Genomic DNA, 20,864 nt, shown 5'->3' on the forward strand with positions numbered 1-20,864 from the left:
TTCATTGCAGTTTGTCACTGATGGCTGGTTACTGGTGCAAATTCCAGGTTTGTGTTGCTTAGCAACCCTCTAATTATTTACTATCCTGTCATCTGTCAATTAACCGTATCCTATAGTCTGATGAATGGTCACTTCCATTGCTTGCCTTACATTTAAGCCCTGTTTAACTGAGGATTTCACACTGCCTTTTTCACAGAGACAGCAGTAATTTCACCTGCAGTCACTGAATTGCTAGCCTCTGGTCGCCAAATCACTGCTAGTGGCTTCCTGTGTAGACACAACTTTAGTTAAGCTGTGATAGGCCCAGGCTACTGGGTGATCGCCATGATGATGATGCCATGATTATTTCTTCTCCACTTCCCTCTTTTCACTCTTCTCTGGTCATGGAACATAGATGCCCCTCTCCTGAGCCCGGTTCTGCAGGTTTCTGTTCTTTCCCATCATTATCAAGTGCTGCCCACAAGGAACTGTCATGGTTATTGGGTTTCTCTCTTCAATATTGTTGCACCCTGAGGTGACTGCTGCAATCAACTGGTGTATTTTATATTAAATTAAACTGGGTAGAATTTAATGATTTTATGGACTTAAATAACACTAAGAACAAATAGTTGGAAGACTTGTTGGATCCACTTTGCTTATTTGTTTTATTTATAGATCTTTTTTTACTGCATACAGTAGGGCAGAGCTTAAAAAAGTACATTTTAAAGGCCTAAAAGTTACGGCAAAATAAATGACACTAAACTCAGCAAAGGGAAATTTTGGAACTGATCAGAAGTTAAGGGAAAACTAGATATTTTTTACGAATAAAGACAAATAAGACAATCCATGATAAACTTTCTTCTAAAAAAAACTAAAAAAACTACCACTAATACTACTTCTAATAAGACATTTTTGGGCCTCTGCTGGTGAGCAGCCTCATTTGATTTGACCAAAAGTGCTGCCTAATGCAATTTTACATTGCTAAATGTAGCTCCATATGCAGATTACCCTGCTTTTCTATATATATGCACTTCCTAGTTTATTTAGCCTTCACTTACATGCCCCCACACTGATCACCCAACACAGCAGCTGCCCTGAAACAGGCATTTTGTGCAGCCTTTGATGTCTGCTTTGGCACCATGAAGACAAATAGCTGAGCAATGCTATCAGCTCTGGCAGCTGAGAGGGGTTCATGCTGCTGGCGGGGGTTCGAATGAAAGACAAAAGGCCTGTCATCAACTGGCTAGCAGCACCAGGTGTGTGCGTGCGTGCCTGTGTGTGTGTGTATGCACTACCGGTCTTGTTTTTTTTAGTATATTTACACTGGACTGTGTGTGTTTATAATTACTCCTCTTTGGATTCTTTCAGAGGGCTGTCAGCTGCATCCGGGTCTTGTGTACACACTGCATGACAGCACTGGCAGGTAGCTCTACCTGAGCCAACACTACTGCGTGTGTGTGTGTGTGTGTGTGTGTGTGTGTGTGTGTGTGTGTGTGTGTGTGTGTGTGTGTGTGCGCGCACGCGCAAAAACATTTACCCTGTGGGACCATCTCAGTGTCAGAGCAAGGACTTTTAAAGTCACACGGTTGTCAGCCGAAACTGTCAGTCTGACATCCCATCATCGCCCACCGTCTCCCTGCCGCCTACCCGTAATCCCTCTTGTTCTTCCTCGTCAACTATGGCAGCTTAATTGGTAGAAGAGATGAGACGACATCCAATATGTTTATGATCGAGTTTACCACCCACAAATGCGCTTATTCATCCAACAACATGCAAAAACACATGACAAATAAATAAATAAATAAATCAAAATCAGCTCATCTTGCCAATCACAAGCTACCCAGAAATCTTCACATCAACGGTCCAAAAACAAACGCAGACTCAGAGGCGTATTAAGCAGGCCTGCTGTCAAACTTATGTCATTAATACGGGGAGTGAATAAGAGTGATAGGACGCCTCTCGCTCTTTTATTGCAGCTTGGATATCTAATTTGTTCCAGGAAGGAGAGCGCATATTGATTCCTGTAGTAGCCGAATTCATGTGCGCAGGCGTTCTCATCACACATTATCTGGTGCACGAGCTCAGAGAATCACATTCATTACTTTGTTTTGTGCTGATAGGGTCATAATTCGAGGTGGGCGCAGTCGATGAGATTGTGATTTAGTTTGGGGGTGTGAGCGCTCCTTAATGCTTTCCATAAATGATTCTCCTGGTACAGTACAGAGCTTATCATTTCATAAGTGCGGCAGCATGTGCCGCAGAAACACAGGTGGATGGTTATATCTCATTCCTCGGAAGTGTCTAAGGTGTCACTCATATTGATTCCGCTGCGTTATGGGATGCTCGAAATCAGCCCATTTCTATGAGGAGCAATTTGGAGGAAATGGCAACAACAACTGCTGCAAGAGCCGAGTTACAAATACATCAGGGAAAAAATTATAGGAAACTGTGCTCCTGAACAGGTTTCATTGATATGAATGACATGTAAGCTGTTTAATCCGCCCAATTAAAGTGCAGAAAATGATTATTTGTTAAGCTGGTTATGTCAAACATCAGGTTTCCATCAATCAAATTTTCCCCCTCGCAGTTTTCATTCTGGTCATGTGCTGCAGAGTTGCAGTGGAGGATAGCTGTGATCATTGGGGCCAATAATCACCCTATAAGAAAAAATTCAGAAGCCTATCTGCGCGTTTATGTCTTTGCATACCTAAATGACTCTGGTAGAATGCCTAACACTTGCAGTTAGGTTCCCAAAGAGAGCTGGGAACCATGGGGAGTATGTATTAGGACTGGAATAATGTGCTTTTACACTAGTTGGCGTCAGATGTTGCCTGTGTCTTTTGGCTCTGGTGCCTTGATGCACCAGCGGAAACGTGTCATTATTGGTTATGGTTGAACATGTTTCGACAGCAAAGCCTACACAGAGCTACAGCTACGTCGTGGTCTGGAGTAATGAGGTGACAAACACCTTTAATCTTAATGATGGAAAGTAGCCCCGAGCTGAATATCATATGTCATAAAAACACATCTCAGAATTTCAGTCCAGCCTTGTAGCGCAGTCCAAATAGAAAACATTAGCATACATATGACCATCTGCCAATTTTTTCAGCTGCATATCTTGCAGCTTAATGGTATTTCAATCAATAACTGCGACAGTTAAAGTCAAACACGGTCAAAGTTATTCCAGCACATGTTAGGCGCGCGCTAACTCTCCTCGTGTGTCACGGTGTGCTGCGCCTCAACCTGCGCATCGAGCAGCGTTAAGCCTCCTACACACAAACTGTCTCTGTCTGCACTGAATGGAGAACGTGGGGATTTACAACCTGGAATTTACTCTCAGACGTCTGATGGCTCACAGGCCCCAGCCTCCTTTAAGGACAGTAGCTACGGGGGAGGTCTGGTTATCTGTCAGAGCGCCACACTCACACACACTCACACACACACAGAAACTTGTACAACAGCATGTATTGTTCCCAGCCGTACAACTGAGCCCACTGACACTCTACTGAGGGAAACCTTTGTTAGTGAGAATGGAGGCAGAGAGGAGCGACTCCTTTACATATTACTGTGAATAGAGCTTAAATGACGTGCCATTTATTGAATTGATCTTCAGCTAAATTTGTGTTCATCTGACAAAAGGAGGCTTAGTATATATATATATATATATATATATATATATATATATATATATATATATATATATATATATATATATATATATACATACATATATATATATATATACATACATACATACACACACACACACACACACACACACACACACACACATATATATAAATACAGAGACAAATATAAATAAAATATACAAAGGGGATAAATAGAATAAATAGGAATAAAAAATAAAAATACAAGTGAATTGCACATTTCAAGTATTGAGTCTATTGCACTGTTGACTATTTACAAAAGTATTGCACAAAAGGTATTGCACAGTGAGGTGAAGAGGCACTACAGCTTAGTTGTTCCCCCCTCCTTTGTCCTCCTGTTTCCCCTCCCTCTCCCCACCAAAGAGGAGTTAAACAGTCTGATGGCGTGTGGGACAAAGGAGTTTTTAAGTCTGTTAGTTCTTGTCTTTGGGAGAAGCAACCTGTCACTGAACAGACTCTTCTGATTGTTTATGGCCGTGTGCAGAGGATGCCTGGCATTGTCCATAATGTCCATCAGTTTCTTTAATGTCCTTTTCTCTGCCACTGTCACCAGAGTGTCCAGCTTCATGCCGACCACAGAGCTAGCCCTCCTGATCAGTTTCTCCAGCCTGGATGAGTCCTTCTTTGCTGTGCTGCTCCCCCAGCACACCACAGCATAGAAAAGTACTCCAGCAACCACCGACTGGTAAAACATCCTCAGGAGCTTCCTGCAGATGTTAAAAGACCTCAGCCTCCTGAGGAAGTACAGTCGGCTTTGGGCTTTTTTATACAGGTGCTCTGTGTTGCATGACCAGTCCAGTTTATTGTCCACCCACAGCCCGAGGTACTTGTACTTGTTGACCACCTCCACCTCCTCCCCCTCTATCTGAACCGGCAGTGGACCTTCTCTGGACCTCCCGAAGTCCACAACCAGTTCCTTAGTCTTTGAGGTGTTGAGTTGCAGGTGGTTTGTGTGACTCCATGCGACAAAGTTCCTCACCAGACTTCTGTACTCCTCTTCCTGATCATCCCAGATACACCCCATGATGGCCGTGTCATCTGCAAACTTCTGAATATGGCATAATTCAGAGTTGTAGCAGAAGTCAGAGGTGTACAGGGTGAAGAGAAGAGGGGACAGCACAGTTCCCTGTGGGGCTCCTGTGCTGCTGACCACAGTGTCAGACGTGATGTCCTTCAGCCTGACGTACTGTGGTCTGTCGGTGAGGTAGTCGGAGATCCAAGCCACCAGGCAGGGGTCCACCTCCATCCTGTTCAGTTTTTCTTGAAGCATACAGGGCCGGATGGTATTAAAGGCACTGGAAAAGTCAAGAAACAGTATCCTGACCGTGCCTTTTCCCCCATCCAGGTGTGAGTGGGCTCTGTGTAGGAGGTACAGGATGGCATCCTCCACTCCGACACCCGCCTTGTATGCAAACTGTAGTGGGTCCTGGGCATGTTGTACCTGTGGTCGGAGGAAGTTGAGGAAGAGCCGCTCTAGATATGTCAGCAGGTAACGTAGAAATCCAATATTTAATTAATGTGGCTTAAATATATATTTTTTCCCCACACACAAAAATCAGCAAAGAGAGGAACAACATGCGTACAATAAAAAGAAAGTTGTGAGATCTACACTTTCTACCTGCAGCCTTCATCGGGGTCAATAACACCTAATTGAACATGCTTTGTGAAGAGTGCGTGATCGGTTCAGCCTCACTGATGCCTGAACTCACCAGAGACTCTGTGACTCGCCATCATTTCCCCGTCTCTCTCCATTTCCCTCTGCCATCATTTCTGAGGTCGATTCAGGCTGAAACATTTCCAGCACACGCAGGCACGTCTCTCCTCTCAGTTTGTGCTGCCATCAGAGAATTTGCATCCAGTCTTTCTATTGACTTTATGTGTAATCGCACCGTGTCTGAAATTCACTTTGCATTCAGATCACTTAGACTGCTTTGCCTTCATGTGTTTTGCAAGTAGAATTTGTTCCAGTTATACCACCACTTTACTTTATGGAGCTTAACATTGTGTTTGCAACTTGAGTCTATAGAGCCAAGTTAGCAGCTCTACTACTTAGTGTGCTTTTTGATTTAATCAGTCATTTTCACAAATGGACTATGGACAATGTCAGGAGAATCAGATCTAAGCAGAACAGCAGACAGTATCATGCACTCACACTTATCCAGGGGACAGGAAGGTGTGCCAAATAAAACCATTTGCAGATTCCCACACATTTTTCTTTAAACTGGCACATCAGCTAATGATGGACACCTGTGTCAGTCACAGGTAGTAAATCAGATATCATTTGTGTTTTCCACTTCCTCACTTGGTTTGTGTTTAGACTTCCTTTTGCTCGTTAGGCACTAATGAGGCACTAGAAACTATTAAATTCTAACCTCAGCTAAAATCTACTCACAATAACAATTTTGCAATGGAGTAAAAATTTAAGGGGCCACAAATGCTACACCCTCTGGGGAGTGGTATGCACACTCACCAGCTACACCTCATTTGTACTGAGCTGCACATTTCTCAGAGATTTTGGTCCACGTGAACACAGATGTGTCGGCTGCACATCCATGATATAAATCTGCCATTTCGCCTTATCTCAAAGGTTCTCTGCTGAACTGAGGTCTGATGACTGCGGAGGCCAGTTTTAACTTCAGTGGATCACATTGACAATGAGACAGTGGCTACACGTCTAAATGCAGGGAGTTACTGCCACGTGATCGGCTGATTAGACATTTGGGTCTACAAGCAGTTGAACGTACCTATTAAAGCGGTCAGAGAGTGTATTTGTTCAGAAATAGAGAGGAACCGACGAAGATAACAGGCTGGAGCGTCAGAAATAACTGGTCTACCCTCTGCAAAGTTACAGCAACCTTTTAACTTTGATACTTTTAAATATTTTCTGCGATTTTACATCCACACCACGTCTTCCACAAGATTAAAGGAAAAAGACTCTTCCAGGTGCTGATTTCACTGTTTTTAAAACAGCTGCAAACACTGGTGGTGTCATGGCTGCCGTGCCTTCTGTTAACTGTGTGTATACATGCACGTCTTGCTACTAACTGAACTTCCATTTAGTGACAATAGCTTCAGACACTTTTCTTAAAACCACTTTAGAGTCTACATCGGTTTAGTGTCGGTCCCAAGTGATCACAGAGACGAATGAACGTTAGAGGACACTCCAATCCCACTCATTGATTTGTAATTGTGCCCCCCAGGATGATTAAGGAAATTCAATACTGCTAAGGGCTATTCAATTCCAGGTAAAGTAAACAAAATTTTCTTGGCTGCCTGAACTTAAAAACAAATTGTCGTGAGGAGACAAATCAAGCTATTACTTAAATGGCTTTTGGCTTAACATCCCTAAAAGCAAAGTGAGTGCAAGGATATATTTGCAGTGTTCAAGCGTGACGCAAAATTAGGATTTTTCTTTCTTTTTATTCAGGTTGTTCGAGCCCACAGGTCCAAAACGCCCCTTACTTAAGCTTAAGAAGCACGAGAGCTAACTTTTGACTCATTTCATCACTTTAATGCAAACTCGAGTTTAAGAACTGTGTCCATTTGTAGCAGCAAACCAACAGTGCTTTTTACCTCGCTTATATTCATTAACTGGCCTAATGTAAGAAACCACACAGGAAAAGTATTAACAACGTGAGCAACAAATTACAGTGTTTCCGAGCTGCGAGGGGAACTTCAGCTAACAGGAAACTATGAAGACATTCCTCAGAGCAGCCTGTAATTGACGTGCTCACTGAACTGCACTCACGCTTTGAAACACAGCTGTTGAGCTGCTGTAAACAGACGAGGATTTATCCGCGGCACTGTGGGAAATCCCAACAATCCAAGAGCGCAGCTTGCCTCGTTTTCTGCGCTCGGTTGTCTCGTGTGGCTCGTCTCCACAAACTGCTTGGAAGTTGGAAGTTTCGGCCAGAAGCAACAGTGTACTTCAGTTGTGAATATCAAATCAAATCAAATCAAATCAATTCACTTTTATTGTCACATCACATGTGCAGGTACATTGGTACAGCACATGTGAGTGAAATTCTTGTGTGCGAGCTTCACAAGCAACAGAGTTGAGCAAAATACAATAATGTAAACAAGCAAAATACAAGAATGGCTACATCTGAAACTAATAAATATATGTACAATATAGCGGTAAAGCTCTGCATTTTCATTTCCTTCAGCGATGTGCTGACTGTTCACATCAGTCCAAATAAAATCTCTGCAAACCTGAATAAGTAAAGAAGAAAGCGGTTCATAAAAGCACTCATTGCTTCGTCACTTCTCACTTACTGCTGAAATATTCATTAGATAACATTTTGTTCTTCATCAGTGAGGTATTTGAGGGGCGCTCCACATTCTCATGTGTCAGTCCATGAATGAATATTTGGACAATGACAGGGTTTGATGTTGCCTCTTTACACCGCAGTGGAATTTAAATCAAACATTCAACATCTGAGTGCTGCTGTAATTCAACAGGTTTAATAAAAATATTGCATTAACTGTTAACCATAAACCACTTTTAGACATAGTCCTCCTTTCTCAGAGGCTCAATAGCAATTGGACGATTACTGACGAGCAGCTTCACGGCCAGGTGGGGACTGCTCCCTCATTATTTGATGACAAATTAACTTGATTCAAAGTATTGAAATCACATTTGTTGTCTGAGAGACAAATCATGAATCCCATACAGTCTTAATAAGGAGGAATGCCATTGGTGAGCTGAGCAACACCAAAATGCCTGAAAGACCACAGAAGATAACTAAGTGGATGATCTCAGAATGATTTACTTGGTTAGGATTTAATGGCTTAATGACTTAATATCTAATGCAACAAATGTATGCATGTCACTATCAAGACAACAATCAAGAGACAACTTCATGAGAATTTACAGCAAAGGGCAAACCACTGGTTACACTCAAGAACAAGCAGGCCAGACTAGACGTCTCCTGGAAACATCTAAAGGTGTCAGCACACCTCTGAGATAAGATCTTCTCTGAAGAGATATCTGTAAATGTCGAGTAGTGTAGTGTGTTTGATAGTTGAGGCCCTCCGGTTTGCCTTTGGAGCCCCAGTAGTGTCAACCAATCAAATTTGAGAGGTTGTAGCAGGTAAATCCAACTATCAACCAAACAAATATCAGCTCAGAGTACAAAGCGATCAAAGCTACTACCAGTGGGAGTAGTGGGTTTGAGTCATCAGACAACATCTGTGCTATTTATGGAGCTAAAAGATGGTTAGAGGTTGCTGATGACTTAGCACACTTCTCATTTAAACATCCGGATCCACAAAAACCAAGATGGTGAATTAGCAAACCACAGGTTGAAAACTAATTGTTCTCATATAACAATTAGTATAAATCAGGACTAAAGGGGGAAAAACACAATACATACATCAGTAGAAAATGTGTTCAAATGGTGCTGTAGGCTTTAAAATGGAAAACTCGACTAGCTTTAAGCAGATCCCATCAATGTTTTGCTTCTAAAGCAAAACCATTCCTACTGACGCGCTCACAAAGCCTCTCTGTGTCACGTAAGTAGTTAAAATCCCACCTTTATGTAAGCAGCAGCTATAAAACCACACTGTGTGTTTTACCCCATTCAAAGGTGAAAGCAGCTCCAGCAGATGAAAAGTGAGCTGAAGAGAAAGTAGAGCTGAACCAAAGAAACAGCATTGTTGGCAAAAGATCTGTCTGTGTGACAGGCACCGAGAACAAATACCCGACTCCCTGCCAGGTACTGAATGCAGTATGGTCAGCGGGCACAAGGACAGAAGGACTGAGTAAGAAGATAGCAAAGGGCTGATTGTTGTTAACAGGACATATTTCAGAGCACAGCACATGCGAGGGAGGCAAATAAAATCAATTACAGTCTCTTCATTGTTGTCCTGCTTTACATTTGAAAAAAATAAAAATCCTCGTAGCATTCTGGGAAGGACAGTCTGTTGGTAGGTAGGTGATAATTATTCTCACTTCACTCGACTTCCCCTTCAAACCTTAATCCCATCTTAAAAATTAGTCCATTACACGCACAATTTCACACTGGAAAAAAATGTTAACCAGCCATCTACACGCACACCTACAAATTCCACACATGCTTACACAATTCTTAATTAATTTCAAGCTCAAATTCAGGGAAAAACCTTTGAAAGACTTTTCAGTGTTAAGCCAAAACACCAACAGTTACACTTGGATCAAGTGTCTGATTTTCAGAAGTGTAAAACATTGAATTCACTTATTTTGGGAAACAGAAAAAGATACAAATGTACACAATCCTTTAAATCTAAAATTCTATTCAGTTCAATCCAATTTGATTTATACAGCGCCAAATCACAACAACGGTCACTTCAAGATGCTTTATATTATAAGCTAGACCCTACAATAATACATACAGAGAATAACCCAACAATAATATGAACCCCTATGAGCAAGCACTTTGGCGACAGTGGGAAGGAAAAACTTCCTTTTAACAGGAAGAAACCTCCGGCAGAACCAGGCTCAGGGAGGGGCGGGGCCATCTGCTGCGACCGGCTGGGGTGAGAGAAGGAAGATAGGATAAAAGACATGCTGTGGAAAAGAGTCAGAGATTCATAACAAGTGTGATTCAGCAGAGAGGTCTATTAACACAGAGTGAGTGAGAAAGGTGACTGAAAAGGAAAAACTCAATGCATCATGGGAATCCCCCATGCCTATCGCAGCATAACTAAGGGAGGATTCAGGGTCACCTGGTCCAGCCCTAACTATATGCTTTAGCAAGTTTTAAATCTAATCTTAAAAGTAGAGATAGTGTCTGTCTCCTGAATCCAAACTGGAAGCTGGTTCCACAGATGAGGGGCCTGAAAACTGAAGGCTCTGCCTCCCATTCTACTTTTAAATGCTCTAGGAACAACAAGTAAGCCTGCAGTGCGAGAGTGAAGTGCTCTAAAGGGGAGATATGGTACTACAAGGTCATTAAGTATGGCTGAAAGGACACGTTATATGCCCCTATCTTTAGTTCTCAGGTTCCACACAGACATAGATTGTAGGAAAACCACCAACACCACGGCAGAATCCATGTATTCAAAATGCGGATTGGTTTAAAATCACAAAGGAGAACAACCTTTGCTTTTAAGGATCTGTTTCACTTTACTACAAAGAAGTTCTTTGCATATCATGACGTATGTTTTCTCTGCAGCAACAAGAACACAAACAGAATTAAGCAACTGCCGTATATTTCTGAGAGTGGCAGCTACAACTTGTAGATGTGGGTCTGCAAATTGCTGCAAACAGCACCTACAGTCTACCAACGGGACCTTTAGAGTAAAGGAGGGAAAAGCCTTGCATCATGGAGGGCCTACCCTTCACACAGTAGGTGCAAATGCCAGATCATGAATTTCAAACGCAGACTCCTCAGTTCTGATATCAGAAATGTATGAAGCCAGGATGTTTCCAGCGCTAACCAGCAGTTCAGTACACAGAATAAACAGAGCATAAATCCAGCTTTCAGGTTGTTTAATAAGTTAGAGCAAAAACTACAATTCATTCAATATTTAGGATTCAACTAATTAACATTTTCATGATTAATTACTCTGCTCATTACTTATTTATGAAGCAACTAATTGTTTCTTTTATAATTTTATGTTTAATATCCAGTTTACTTGTCACCCTAACTGTGACATTTGTTAAAAAGATGTCAAATCCTGTGTTATATAACAAATTGTTCAGTTAGAAAATCTGAATAGCTGCACATTAATATTCTGTCGATTCAGAGTAAGTATTTCATTACTACTAATGCAAATGAGGGCACGATTTGTTGTTAAAAAGAGTTAAGCTTTGGCTTTGATTCGTGGATTTTACAATTTGTTTTTTTTGGCTTTCACCAGGCTTAAACGTAGTTAGTGCTATTAGGACTATTTGATCTGTTTTAAAAGTCAAAGTGAGCGATGGCTGGCGTGTTAATTAGCGACCATGACCCACAGCAGCAGAAATATCCTTTCTGGCCTCGCAGGTACCGCCTCTCCTGAATTATACAGGAAGCAAAATAAAACATTTAATACACTCACCTCTGCATGTCTGCATGTCATCCAGGAAGCTGCGCGTGGGACACCCAGCTGTGCAGACGCTGTGCTGAAGGTGACTCGATTGCGGAAGAAGAGCTTCCTCCGGTTTGAGGCAGCGGAGGCAGTCTGAGGCCAGGGGTCCCACACAAGAACGGCAGGAGGGATGACAGTCTGGGCGCGAGGACAGACAACATCACAGAGAGGCAGTTACACTCTGGGGACAAGGAAGAAAAGTTTTTTAACAGGATACTTTATTAATGTGTTTAGACTCTCACTGTGGCAGGTGTAGTCCTGAGCATACAGCCCCTCCCCACAGGCCTCCACACACTGGCCCTGGTGGAGAAGTAGTCCGCCTGGACACAAGGTGCACTGGGATACCGAGGGACCCCAGCAGGAGGCACAGGAGCTGTGGCAGGCTGGGGACACAAAGAAAATAAGCATTTAAGATCTTTAGTCTGATACACAGAACTACCCATGAAACAGGAAGTAAAACTTAGTAAGCTCAGTAGAACCTGACGCTTTAACTATTTGGTAAAATTTATGTATGAATTTAAGGGTTTGACCCTTAAATAAAATGGCACAAACTGTGTAGGTTACAGGATTTATTTTAGAAGTTTTCTTCTCTAATTAAAGTAATGAGAAGCTTTTAATAGGGCTGAAGTCTCAGTTTGGGTTTTACCCGTTGGACAGATGGTCTCACGTTTGACCTTGAATACTTTTGTAAACAGAGGAGTTCACGGTGGACTCAGAAATTGCAAGGTGCCAGGTAACATAGCTGCACAACAAGCTCTTAATTGTAGGTATGAGGTGTTTGTATGTATATGCTATTATTTGACAAACATGCTGTGCATGATGTCCAAACATCTCCACTTCAGAGCAAACACTTACCTCTGCATCTGCTTTGGCTGTCCAGGTAATGCTGAGCTGGACACTGGCTGAGACATTTCCCATGATGCAAGGCAGTCCCCGGTGGGCAGCTCATACATTTGGGGTTGTCGGGAAAACAGGAGGCACAGGACGAATCACAGGCTGTGAAGCGCAGCGTGTAAACGTTAATGGCTTTTTGTTGGCATGACAAAATGCACTGAGGTCAATTTAAAAATGGCTGAATTATCTACAAGCAAGAGGAAAGTCTCCTAAACAAACAGTCCTTCAAATACAATCAAAAGTCACTTAGGCAAGACAACAACGAGTCCAACTTTTAATGACAGAAACTGGAAAGCAGATGTCTGAAAAGATGAACAAAATAGGTAAAAGGCAACAAATAATCTAAAAAAAATCCAACAATAGATCAAATCTTCACTCTCAGGTACCTGAGGTATCTTAGCATAACATGCACACACGCACTAAACCGTTCCCTCAGCAGGTGGTTTTGCTGCAGCATACTTGAGAGATGAAAAAAAGAAAATCTTTCACTTCTAAAGTCCCAGGAAGCCCCGCGGAGGAAAAGCCCTTCAGCTCTCTCAGGATGGTGACATTTTAAACCAGGCCTCAAAGCGCTGGCTGGCAAGTTCAAATGGATTCGACCTTTTTCTAGAAAGTTCCATTGGTTTTTTGACATTTTCTGAAAGAGGGCTCCTCACTGAGCGCTTCAAAACTGTCCTGTGAGCAACAGCAGAAGAAAAGCCCACCCCACCATCCCGGCCCCTCTGGGTCTTTTTAACCAAAAGAGCTTGGCTAAGTTCACCGTCGCCCTGAGGGGGGACTATTCTTACTCTTCCTCATCTTACCACTCAGAAATAGAAAGCATCCATATTCATATGGGATCTATTTATTTCAGAAGCCTCAGACTCCTCATTAGTGCGAGAGAGAATCGCTAATTATTGTATTTTTTTTTTTATTGTTTGTTTGCTACTGCTGCCTTATCATTTTGGCATCATGCCGAGTGAATGCTGCAGGAAGCTCCGCGGGGGGAAAGACACCCAAATAAATCTTCACCTTCAGTTCACTGCTAACAATAAACTTTCCATCGTCTCAGATAGTGTTTACTGTTTACTGCATTGGGCAACGGCACTTCGTGTGACACCTGATCCGCCTGTGGGAATGTCAGCTTTCAGTGAAGTCGCACAGCAAACACCTCACACAGAAATGTATGGTTTCTTTTCCCCTTTAAACTTTTCTGTACATTTTTATTATTAAATTGAAAAAACAAACAAACTGCAAGTTATTTAAATGTATCTGGCAACTCCAAACTGGGAGTTGCTTCAAACTGGGAGGTGCCAGTTTGGATTCAAACCCTCGGGCACCTGGGTTCCCCAGAATCCATTCTTACAGACGCTTTGTGGTTTTAGGACTAAAATGATAAAAATGATATTATTTTTCCCCCAGAGGAGAAATTACATTTAAAAGCATAAGTGTTACCTGCAATTTGAAGTGCTTTATGTACAAAGAGTCTAACTGCTGCATTAAAGAGAACAGAAAATGGATTAAAACGCCTCTACAGAAGAACCACGGTGTCTGAGTCATTATTATAAAGAAATACAAAAAGTTTATATCTTGTTTTCATGTCTTCACTTCATTTTAGTTCTCCCAAAAGGTTTTTGCTTCATTTCCTTGAAGCTGTTCAAAGAAAATCTTTGAAAAGGGAAAATCACAGACTGTCACAAAATCTGAAGGCTAAAATGAAACTGGCATTATTTAGTACAAAAAGAAAAACAACACTGAGTCTATTCACTTTAGTACGGAAGCGTAGAGCTGCCAACCAGGCAAAACAAAAACAGCTATTTCATGTTATAATGTGAAAACTTTATTGTTAACTTTTTCATATAAAAATGATAATATGAAAAATATAATGTCGTGTTATTACAATATACATAACTATCACATTATCACACGTTATGCCTCAATCCAAGCGTAAAATACACTTAACTAATTCTGATAAACGAGCCATTTTCTCAAACTATGTTTTAAGGCAAAGACATATATCATGTTCGAAAAATAAAAGATATGTTTTAACGTGAAAACTATTTTTCAAACAATATAATTATCTCGTTCGTACAAAATAATATTTATATTGTAAGAACATTAAAGGTTTTTTGTTATAACGTGATAGTTATGTATATTGTAATAAAGTGATATTATGTTGTTCAAAGATGAAAAGTATATTGTTAGAACAGTAAAGTTTTCACGTTATAGATATGTGTGTATATATATCAGATATTTATATGATATAACCCTCATTTTCTTTTGCCTGGCTGGCAGTTCTGTGCTTCCATACGCTCGACCTGTAGAGGATAAAATCATTGTATTTTAAACACATTGATTCAAACTAAAACATTTTGGTTGGGTTTAATTAACAGAGGGAGGCAAATCAGAGATTGTAGCTTCCTGAGACGGCTCATAGTGCTGTTTATCCATCTAGAATGTTTGGTAGCAGTTGGCCGGATAAGTTAATATATAATAATAATAAAAACTCTTAATATAATAACAATTTTGTGGCCATTTACTGTCATGACATTCGAGGGAAAGTGGACACATCTACAGCTGATAACTTCAAAACTGGCCAACGAAACTAAATGTGCACAAATCACCACAAGCTAGAGGTAAACTGATTCCTTAAAGAAGATATATTTGGGCTTTCTGGATGGTGATGTACTCAAACCATCTGTGCATATATATATATATATATATATATATATACACCTAATGTTTTGTGTTGGATCTTATATTAGCTTGGCATCTGTGGAGTTGCACTACTTTTAGTAAAGACGTCAGCAAAAGTGCTATTTCCACTAAACCAGCCAAAACTGAAACTCAGCTAAATGTCTTCAGTGCTGCAGTGTGGATATGTGTCAGCTTTACCGTGGCAGACGCCTTCTCGACTGTAGAAACCTGTGCCACAGTCAAGGACGCACGCCCCGTCTTTCAGCAAGGCGACCGGGTCTGAGCACGACACGCACTCCTGCTGACTCGGCCCACGGCACTCCGAGCACGACTCGTGACAGTCTGAAAAATAAGAAAACAGAAAATAGATTCTTTGCTTTCAGTCCTAAAGCGCCACGAGGTCTGATTTTTTGCCCCTTTGCTGAACAGAAACACATACAGTACAGCACGGTAGGTGGGACTAGGTCGAAATGGATAAATGTGATTGTAGCGGAGAACCTGAATCATGCCAAATGTAGAAGAAACAATCTGAATTATGCAAATCCTGCAAGCACAGTTTGCAAAAGTTCTGCGATATACTGCATGCGATTTGTAGTAAACAGTATAAATAATTCAGAAACACTGATCATTTACAATAACAGTTTTATTTCCATAACGCAGTTCGTGCATTAACAAAATATTCAAGGTTGTAAAAACAACAAAGAAAATAAGTGAGATAATCAGGGTCGTTCAACAAGTATCTACAGGATCTAATAAAGCTTGTTTGCATGTGCGACTGTGTGTGTCTGTGTGGTCTGCATAGTTGGCATTATCAGTGGTGCTCTATTAGCTGCTGTTAAAAAAAAGCACTAACAAGCCTCACAGCAGTGCCGACAAACACAGAGTGGGAGGCTAACGGGGCGAGCTGTGTGGGAAGACCGTGTAAGAGTTCATGCGTGTGACTGAGGGAGACACACGTGTATGCACGCACGTACGTACGGGCTAAAAGTACCTTTGAGATGAAATGCGGGAGATGATTGTGCGCCTTTGCATACACCTGCACCTTTATCTCTGTGTGTGTCCCTTCGTGTGTGCCCAAACAGAAGCAGCAAAAAACCCATCTCAGCACTAACTGGTATGATTACCTGTGATTTCCCAGCGGCACACAGAATGAAGCCAGATGCAGCAAGTGCTACAAAATAAAACTGACAGAAACCAGATAAAAACAAACCTACAAAAAAAAATGCAGAAGGAATGTGAAAACTACACTTTTAGGTTTCTTCTAGTTTCTTCTGAGTCACCTTCACATATCATTCATGAGAATCTGCAATCTTTATATGAAAGCTTTTCTGTTCATCATCCTCATCATGATCTGGGAAACATTGTAACCTCAGTGTAGTTCAGGTTTTGTCCAACTTTCCCTCAAGTTGCAAAGAATCCTGAAACCTGTGGAAGTACCTCCAAAGTCCATGAATCCTTCCTGCAAAGACTGTGGATTTCCCTCTGGGTGCCATCTTTACACTCATACTGGATCAACGCATTCTGATATGGGTGGAAGCCGACGCTGGTTTATAAGATAGTGAATCTGTTAGCTCACCGGTTTCTCTCACCTCATGAAATCCAAAGAAATTTCTTTTATAAGGAAAAAACGGCAGAGTGGTGCAGTGGTTCTGACTGCTGCTCCACAGTATGAAGGTTCTGGGCCTTTCAGTGTGGTGGTTACATGTTCTCCTTGGGTTTTCTCCAGGTACTTCCTCCATCAGTCTAAAACATGCATGTGAGACTTGCTGAAGTGAATGGTCTGTCTCTAACAGAGTGGCAACTTATCCTGGGTTCACCCCACTTCCCACTCAGTGACAGCTGAGAAAGTGGTTAACAGAAAGGATGAGGAACCCCAGCAGAATATCTGTATATTAGGAGTTCTTACAGGAACTCGGAGCGTAATGCACCAGGATCAGGAATACTCTCTAAAGCCTTTTGACTTTTTTAAGTAAAGCTGTGCAGGATCTCATTTTTCCGAGGACTAGATCTCATTTTCTGCCTTTTCTGTTGCCCATCCTCAGCTTGTCAAATGTAAGCACCTAGCTGGATCTCATTTTAAAGCACTCTGAACCTTGGAAATATAGATTAGTCCACTACACCCAATTATAGGACGCAGACAGCCCAGACCAAAGGAGTCACGATGATATGGAACAAAACTACAGTGAAGCTTATCACAAACACTGAGAATCATCTTTTACTCCACACCACAATGTTTTAGTAAACCCAGCCTTATTGTTTTTTAGACACCGAAAGATCAGAAACCCAAGTCTCTCTCTCTCTCTCTCACACACACAAAGGGAACAGCACCAAAACACCTGCTACAAGGCTCAGGTAAAGGACCTACACACAGGACAAAGGAGAACGATAAAAAGCAATTTTTGATACTAAGCTGATACACGGTCCCAACAAAGCCTGACAGAAAAAAGCAAAAACACTAGAAAGTTGGGAGGCTTACAAAAGAATCGAGGCAGGGATGTAGCAGAACACAGTGTGAGGAACACAAGCGACAAATGGACAAAACACAGGGAGGAAGTCGTGTAAGTTCTAATACGATAGCACTTTACACATGCTTAACAGCTTCATTTATTATTTACTGGATGTCCCTTTGTGAAAGGTCAAAGGTTAAAAGTGAAAGAGTAGATCTAAAAAAGTTAAAGTTGAGAAATAAACTACGGCTGGGGATTAATGAGGCACGAGAAGTGAGACAAAACTGATCAAGACAAGTGAATATCACGCTGAGGAAAGTGTAATTAATTTAATCAGTGTCACTGAAAACTGCTGATAAAAATCTGAGTGAATTAATGGGAGATGCCAGAAGCTGTGTTATTGCAAAAGTTGTTGGAAAGCAGTGTGAGATAAATCTCTGGCTCCCTCGTGCCTGTTGATACAGATTTCCTCAGGTAACTGCATTCGTATCTTTTATTAACTTTCTCTGCATCCTCCTCTTTATCATCTGCACATATTCCCCACCAGGATCACTTTAAACTTTTTATATTTAATCAAAACATCCTGCGCACGCGCACACACATGATTTTCTATGACGGATACCTTCCATCCAGATTTTATAAAATAAGGGATATTTAATGTAGATTTGATTTGCCTTAAATACTTCACATTTACTGAATTTCTTTTACCCAATTCGCTCGCACTGTCTCATCTTTTTTTTTAATCTTTTCAAATTAAGAATAAAAACTGAGATTTTCTCAGCTGGGTTAAAAGTTCATGGATAACTTTTCAGAGGTCCAAAAAAGAGACAAAATCTGGTGAGCAGCAGTTCTCTGAGCAACGATGCCTTGCTCGTGTCAGAGGTCAGAGGAGAATGGCCAGACCTCTTTGAGCTGATAAGGAGGCTACAGTAACTCAAATAGTCATTCATTACAACCAAGCTCTGCAGAAGAGCACCCCTGAATCCAAAACAACAGCAGCAGAAGACCACGCCAGGTGCCACTGCTGTTACAACTAGACTGGAAAACACTGCCTGGTCTGATGTGTCTTGATTTATGGAATCAGATGGCAGGCACAGTTTGGTAAACTACCAGCCGAGCATCATTTAAACACTACAGCTTTATGTGAAGATACACACAGTGTTCATCTTCTGGTGGCTGCTTCTAGCAGGATATGTCACCATGTCTCACCATGTTTCCTGAACATGACAGTAGCCGAGTGTATTTTTGTCTTTTTATGTTGACATGCAGACACAGTTATCCGATGGAAGCTCCAGCTTCAAAAACTTGAGAACCAGCTGATGAAAACTCCATTAAATTCCCACCACACTCCCTGCCGGTGGCTGATGCCTTTGGCTTTGTGCACTCTGACACAGCTGGCACATTACTCCAGCCCCCTCTGGCTTCTGCTCTGTGGCTGCTGGGTGAGCCCTCGTCTGGGGCTCTCCTCAGCTCCTCCCAGGAGGGTGGCATGGTTGCCCCTCTGTTGGTTCTCCTTGGGCTCTCGCACTCTGGGGCCTCTGGATGTCTGGAGCCTGGATCTCCTGCAGACCTGCTTCATGCCTTGGGAGACGGGGCTATGGCTCCCCACACCCACCAGCAGATGCTTACATGGAGAAACCTTTTGAATACAAGTGCGCCCGTCCACACAGGTGTACATAAACACAAACTACACCTTTCTTGGCTGCTACCTCAAAGCACATTGTGCAAATTCAGAGGACATGTAAGGTTACAGAAGAGGAAAGTTTTTGCTCCACTGTGTGTGTGAAGAGTAAAAGCCAAACCTCTGAAGTGACTGACAGACTGACAGGTTCCCATCTGACTTTTAATTTTTTATGCTTCTCAACTCTTCCTATTTCCTTCCACCTCTCAGATTTTGAAGTTGTGTGCCTATTCCCCCCCCTCTCACTCTCCCCTATAATACTCTCATTTCTCTGTCCGAGGCTTCTTCTTGCCTCAGCCCACTGCCCTCTCTACAGATTCACACTGGATTTTTGGTCATCTTTCTTTCTCTCTGTATTCAAGTCTGGGTTTTTCCCCCAGCAGCTTTTTTTTTTTCATTAGTTCACATATACGTTCAATTTTAATGCCCCTCTCTCTGCGTGTGGCTGTTCATTTCATTGTGCTAAAGGTCCAGAGAGGCTCCATAATAGCCTTAGCCCAAAATACGATGATACGCTTGTTTCACCTATGCATGACTGATCCTCCGTGGTGAAATGAAATCATTTATAAAATCAATCTTTTGTTGAATTATGGACCATTGCCCATTTCAGCATCAGATACTCTGCAGCTGTAGTCTTGCAGATGAAGCAAAAAGACATTGAGAAGCACTCTGTACATGATGGGATTCTTACATTTATATTACTGGGTCACTTCAGACACACGCTCATACACGCTGCATCCAAAAATGGTTGGAGCCAACAAGGGGATTACGCGTCCTTTACCTTGCCCCTCGCAGGAAAGCAATTTATTTTTCTGTGCCGCCTGGAGTGTAAAGTTATCAGCAAATGTAATCCTAGCAGGCCAGTTGCCAAAAAGCCCCTCTAAAGCCTACTCTGCATAAACCAGGCGAGGTTGAGATGAATGCACAGTCACACAGTGCACTGGATAATCAATTACTGTGCTGCTGCTGCCGTGGCTCACACCAACCCCCTCCAAACCTCGAGTGATAAAACGAGATGGCATGAGAGAATCAGCAATTAAGCTAAGCATGGAGAAAGCAGCTTTGCAATGGAGAGCAAATAATACAAAAAACAGGAGCTTTTATTTGAAAGTCCAACCTGTTCTCAATTCCAGGGTGTCAAATATTTCCACTTTTGGCAAAGCTGCTCTCACAAATACACAAAAGGCAGCCTTTAAAGTGATACACTGGGTTTATATCGATGATGAGATGGGTGCAGGTATGCACTGGAGAGAAGAGGAATGAAGCAAGATGAGAAACATGGGTGAATGAGAGGGAGGCAATGCGAGGTTGGAGTTTAAATACCTGGGTGGTGGAGTGGGTGGAGACCAGCACCAAGAGTGAAAGGGAAGGTTTTCAAGATGGCAGTGAGACCTGCTGGGTGTGGTTTGGAGACTGTGGCACTAACAAAGACATCGGAAGCCAAGCTGAAGGTGGAAGAGATGAGGA

The 20,864-nt window shown here is 41.9% G+C and overlaps 1 protein-coding gene across 2 annotated transcripts in view; it reads right to left on the bottom strand.

Annotated features, from left to right (window-relative positions):
- Window positions 1-20,864, bottom strand: part of fras1 (Fraser extracellular matrix complex subunit 1) — a 306,843-nt gene that overhangs the window by 138,940 nt on the left and 147,039 nt on the right. For both annotated transcript variants that reach the window (XM_085426433.1, XM_085426432.1), the window contains exons 14-17: window positions 15,468-15,611; window positions 12,555-12,695; window positions 11,942-12,082; window positions 11,670-11,837 (exon numbers count right to left, since the gene is read on the bottom strand). In XM_085426433.1, coding sequence (XP_085282559.1) covers window positions 11,670-11,837; window positions 11,942-12,082; window positions 12,555-12,695; window positions 15,468-15,611 — 594 coding nt within the window. The remainder of the gene's footprint in view (window positions 1-11,669; window positions 11,838-11,941; window positions 12,083-12,554; window positions 12,696-15,467; window positions 15,612-20,864) is intronic.

This window comes from Rhamphochromis longiceps, linkage group LG12 (genome assembly GCF_057381845.1).
Source record: "Rhamphochromis longiceps isolate RC_006_pf linkage group LG12, R_longiceps_female_GT1.1, whole genome shotgun sequence".
NCBI lineage: Eukaryota > Metazoa > Chordata > Actinopteri > Cichliformes > Cichlidae > Rhamphochromis > Rhamphochromis longiceps.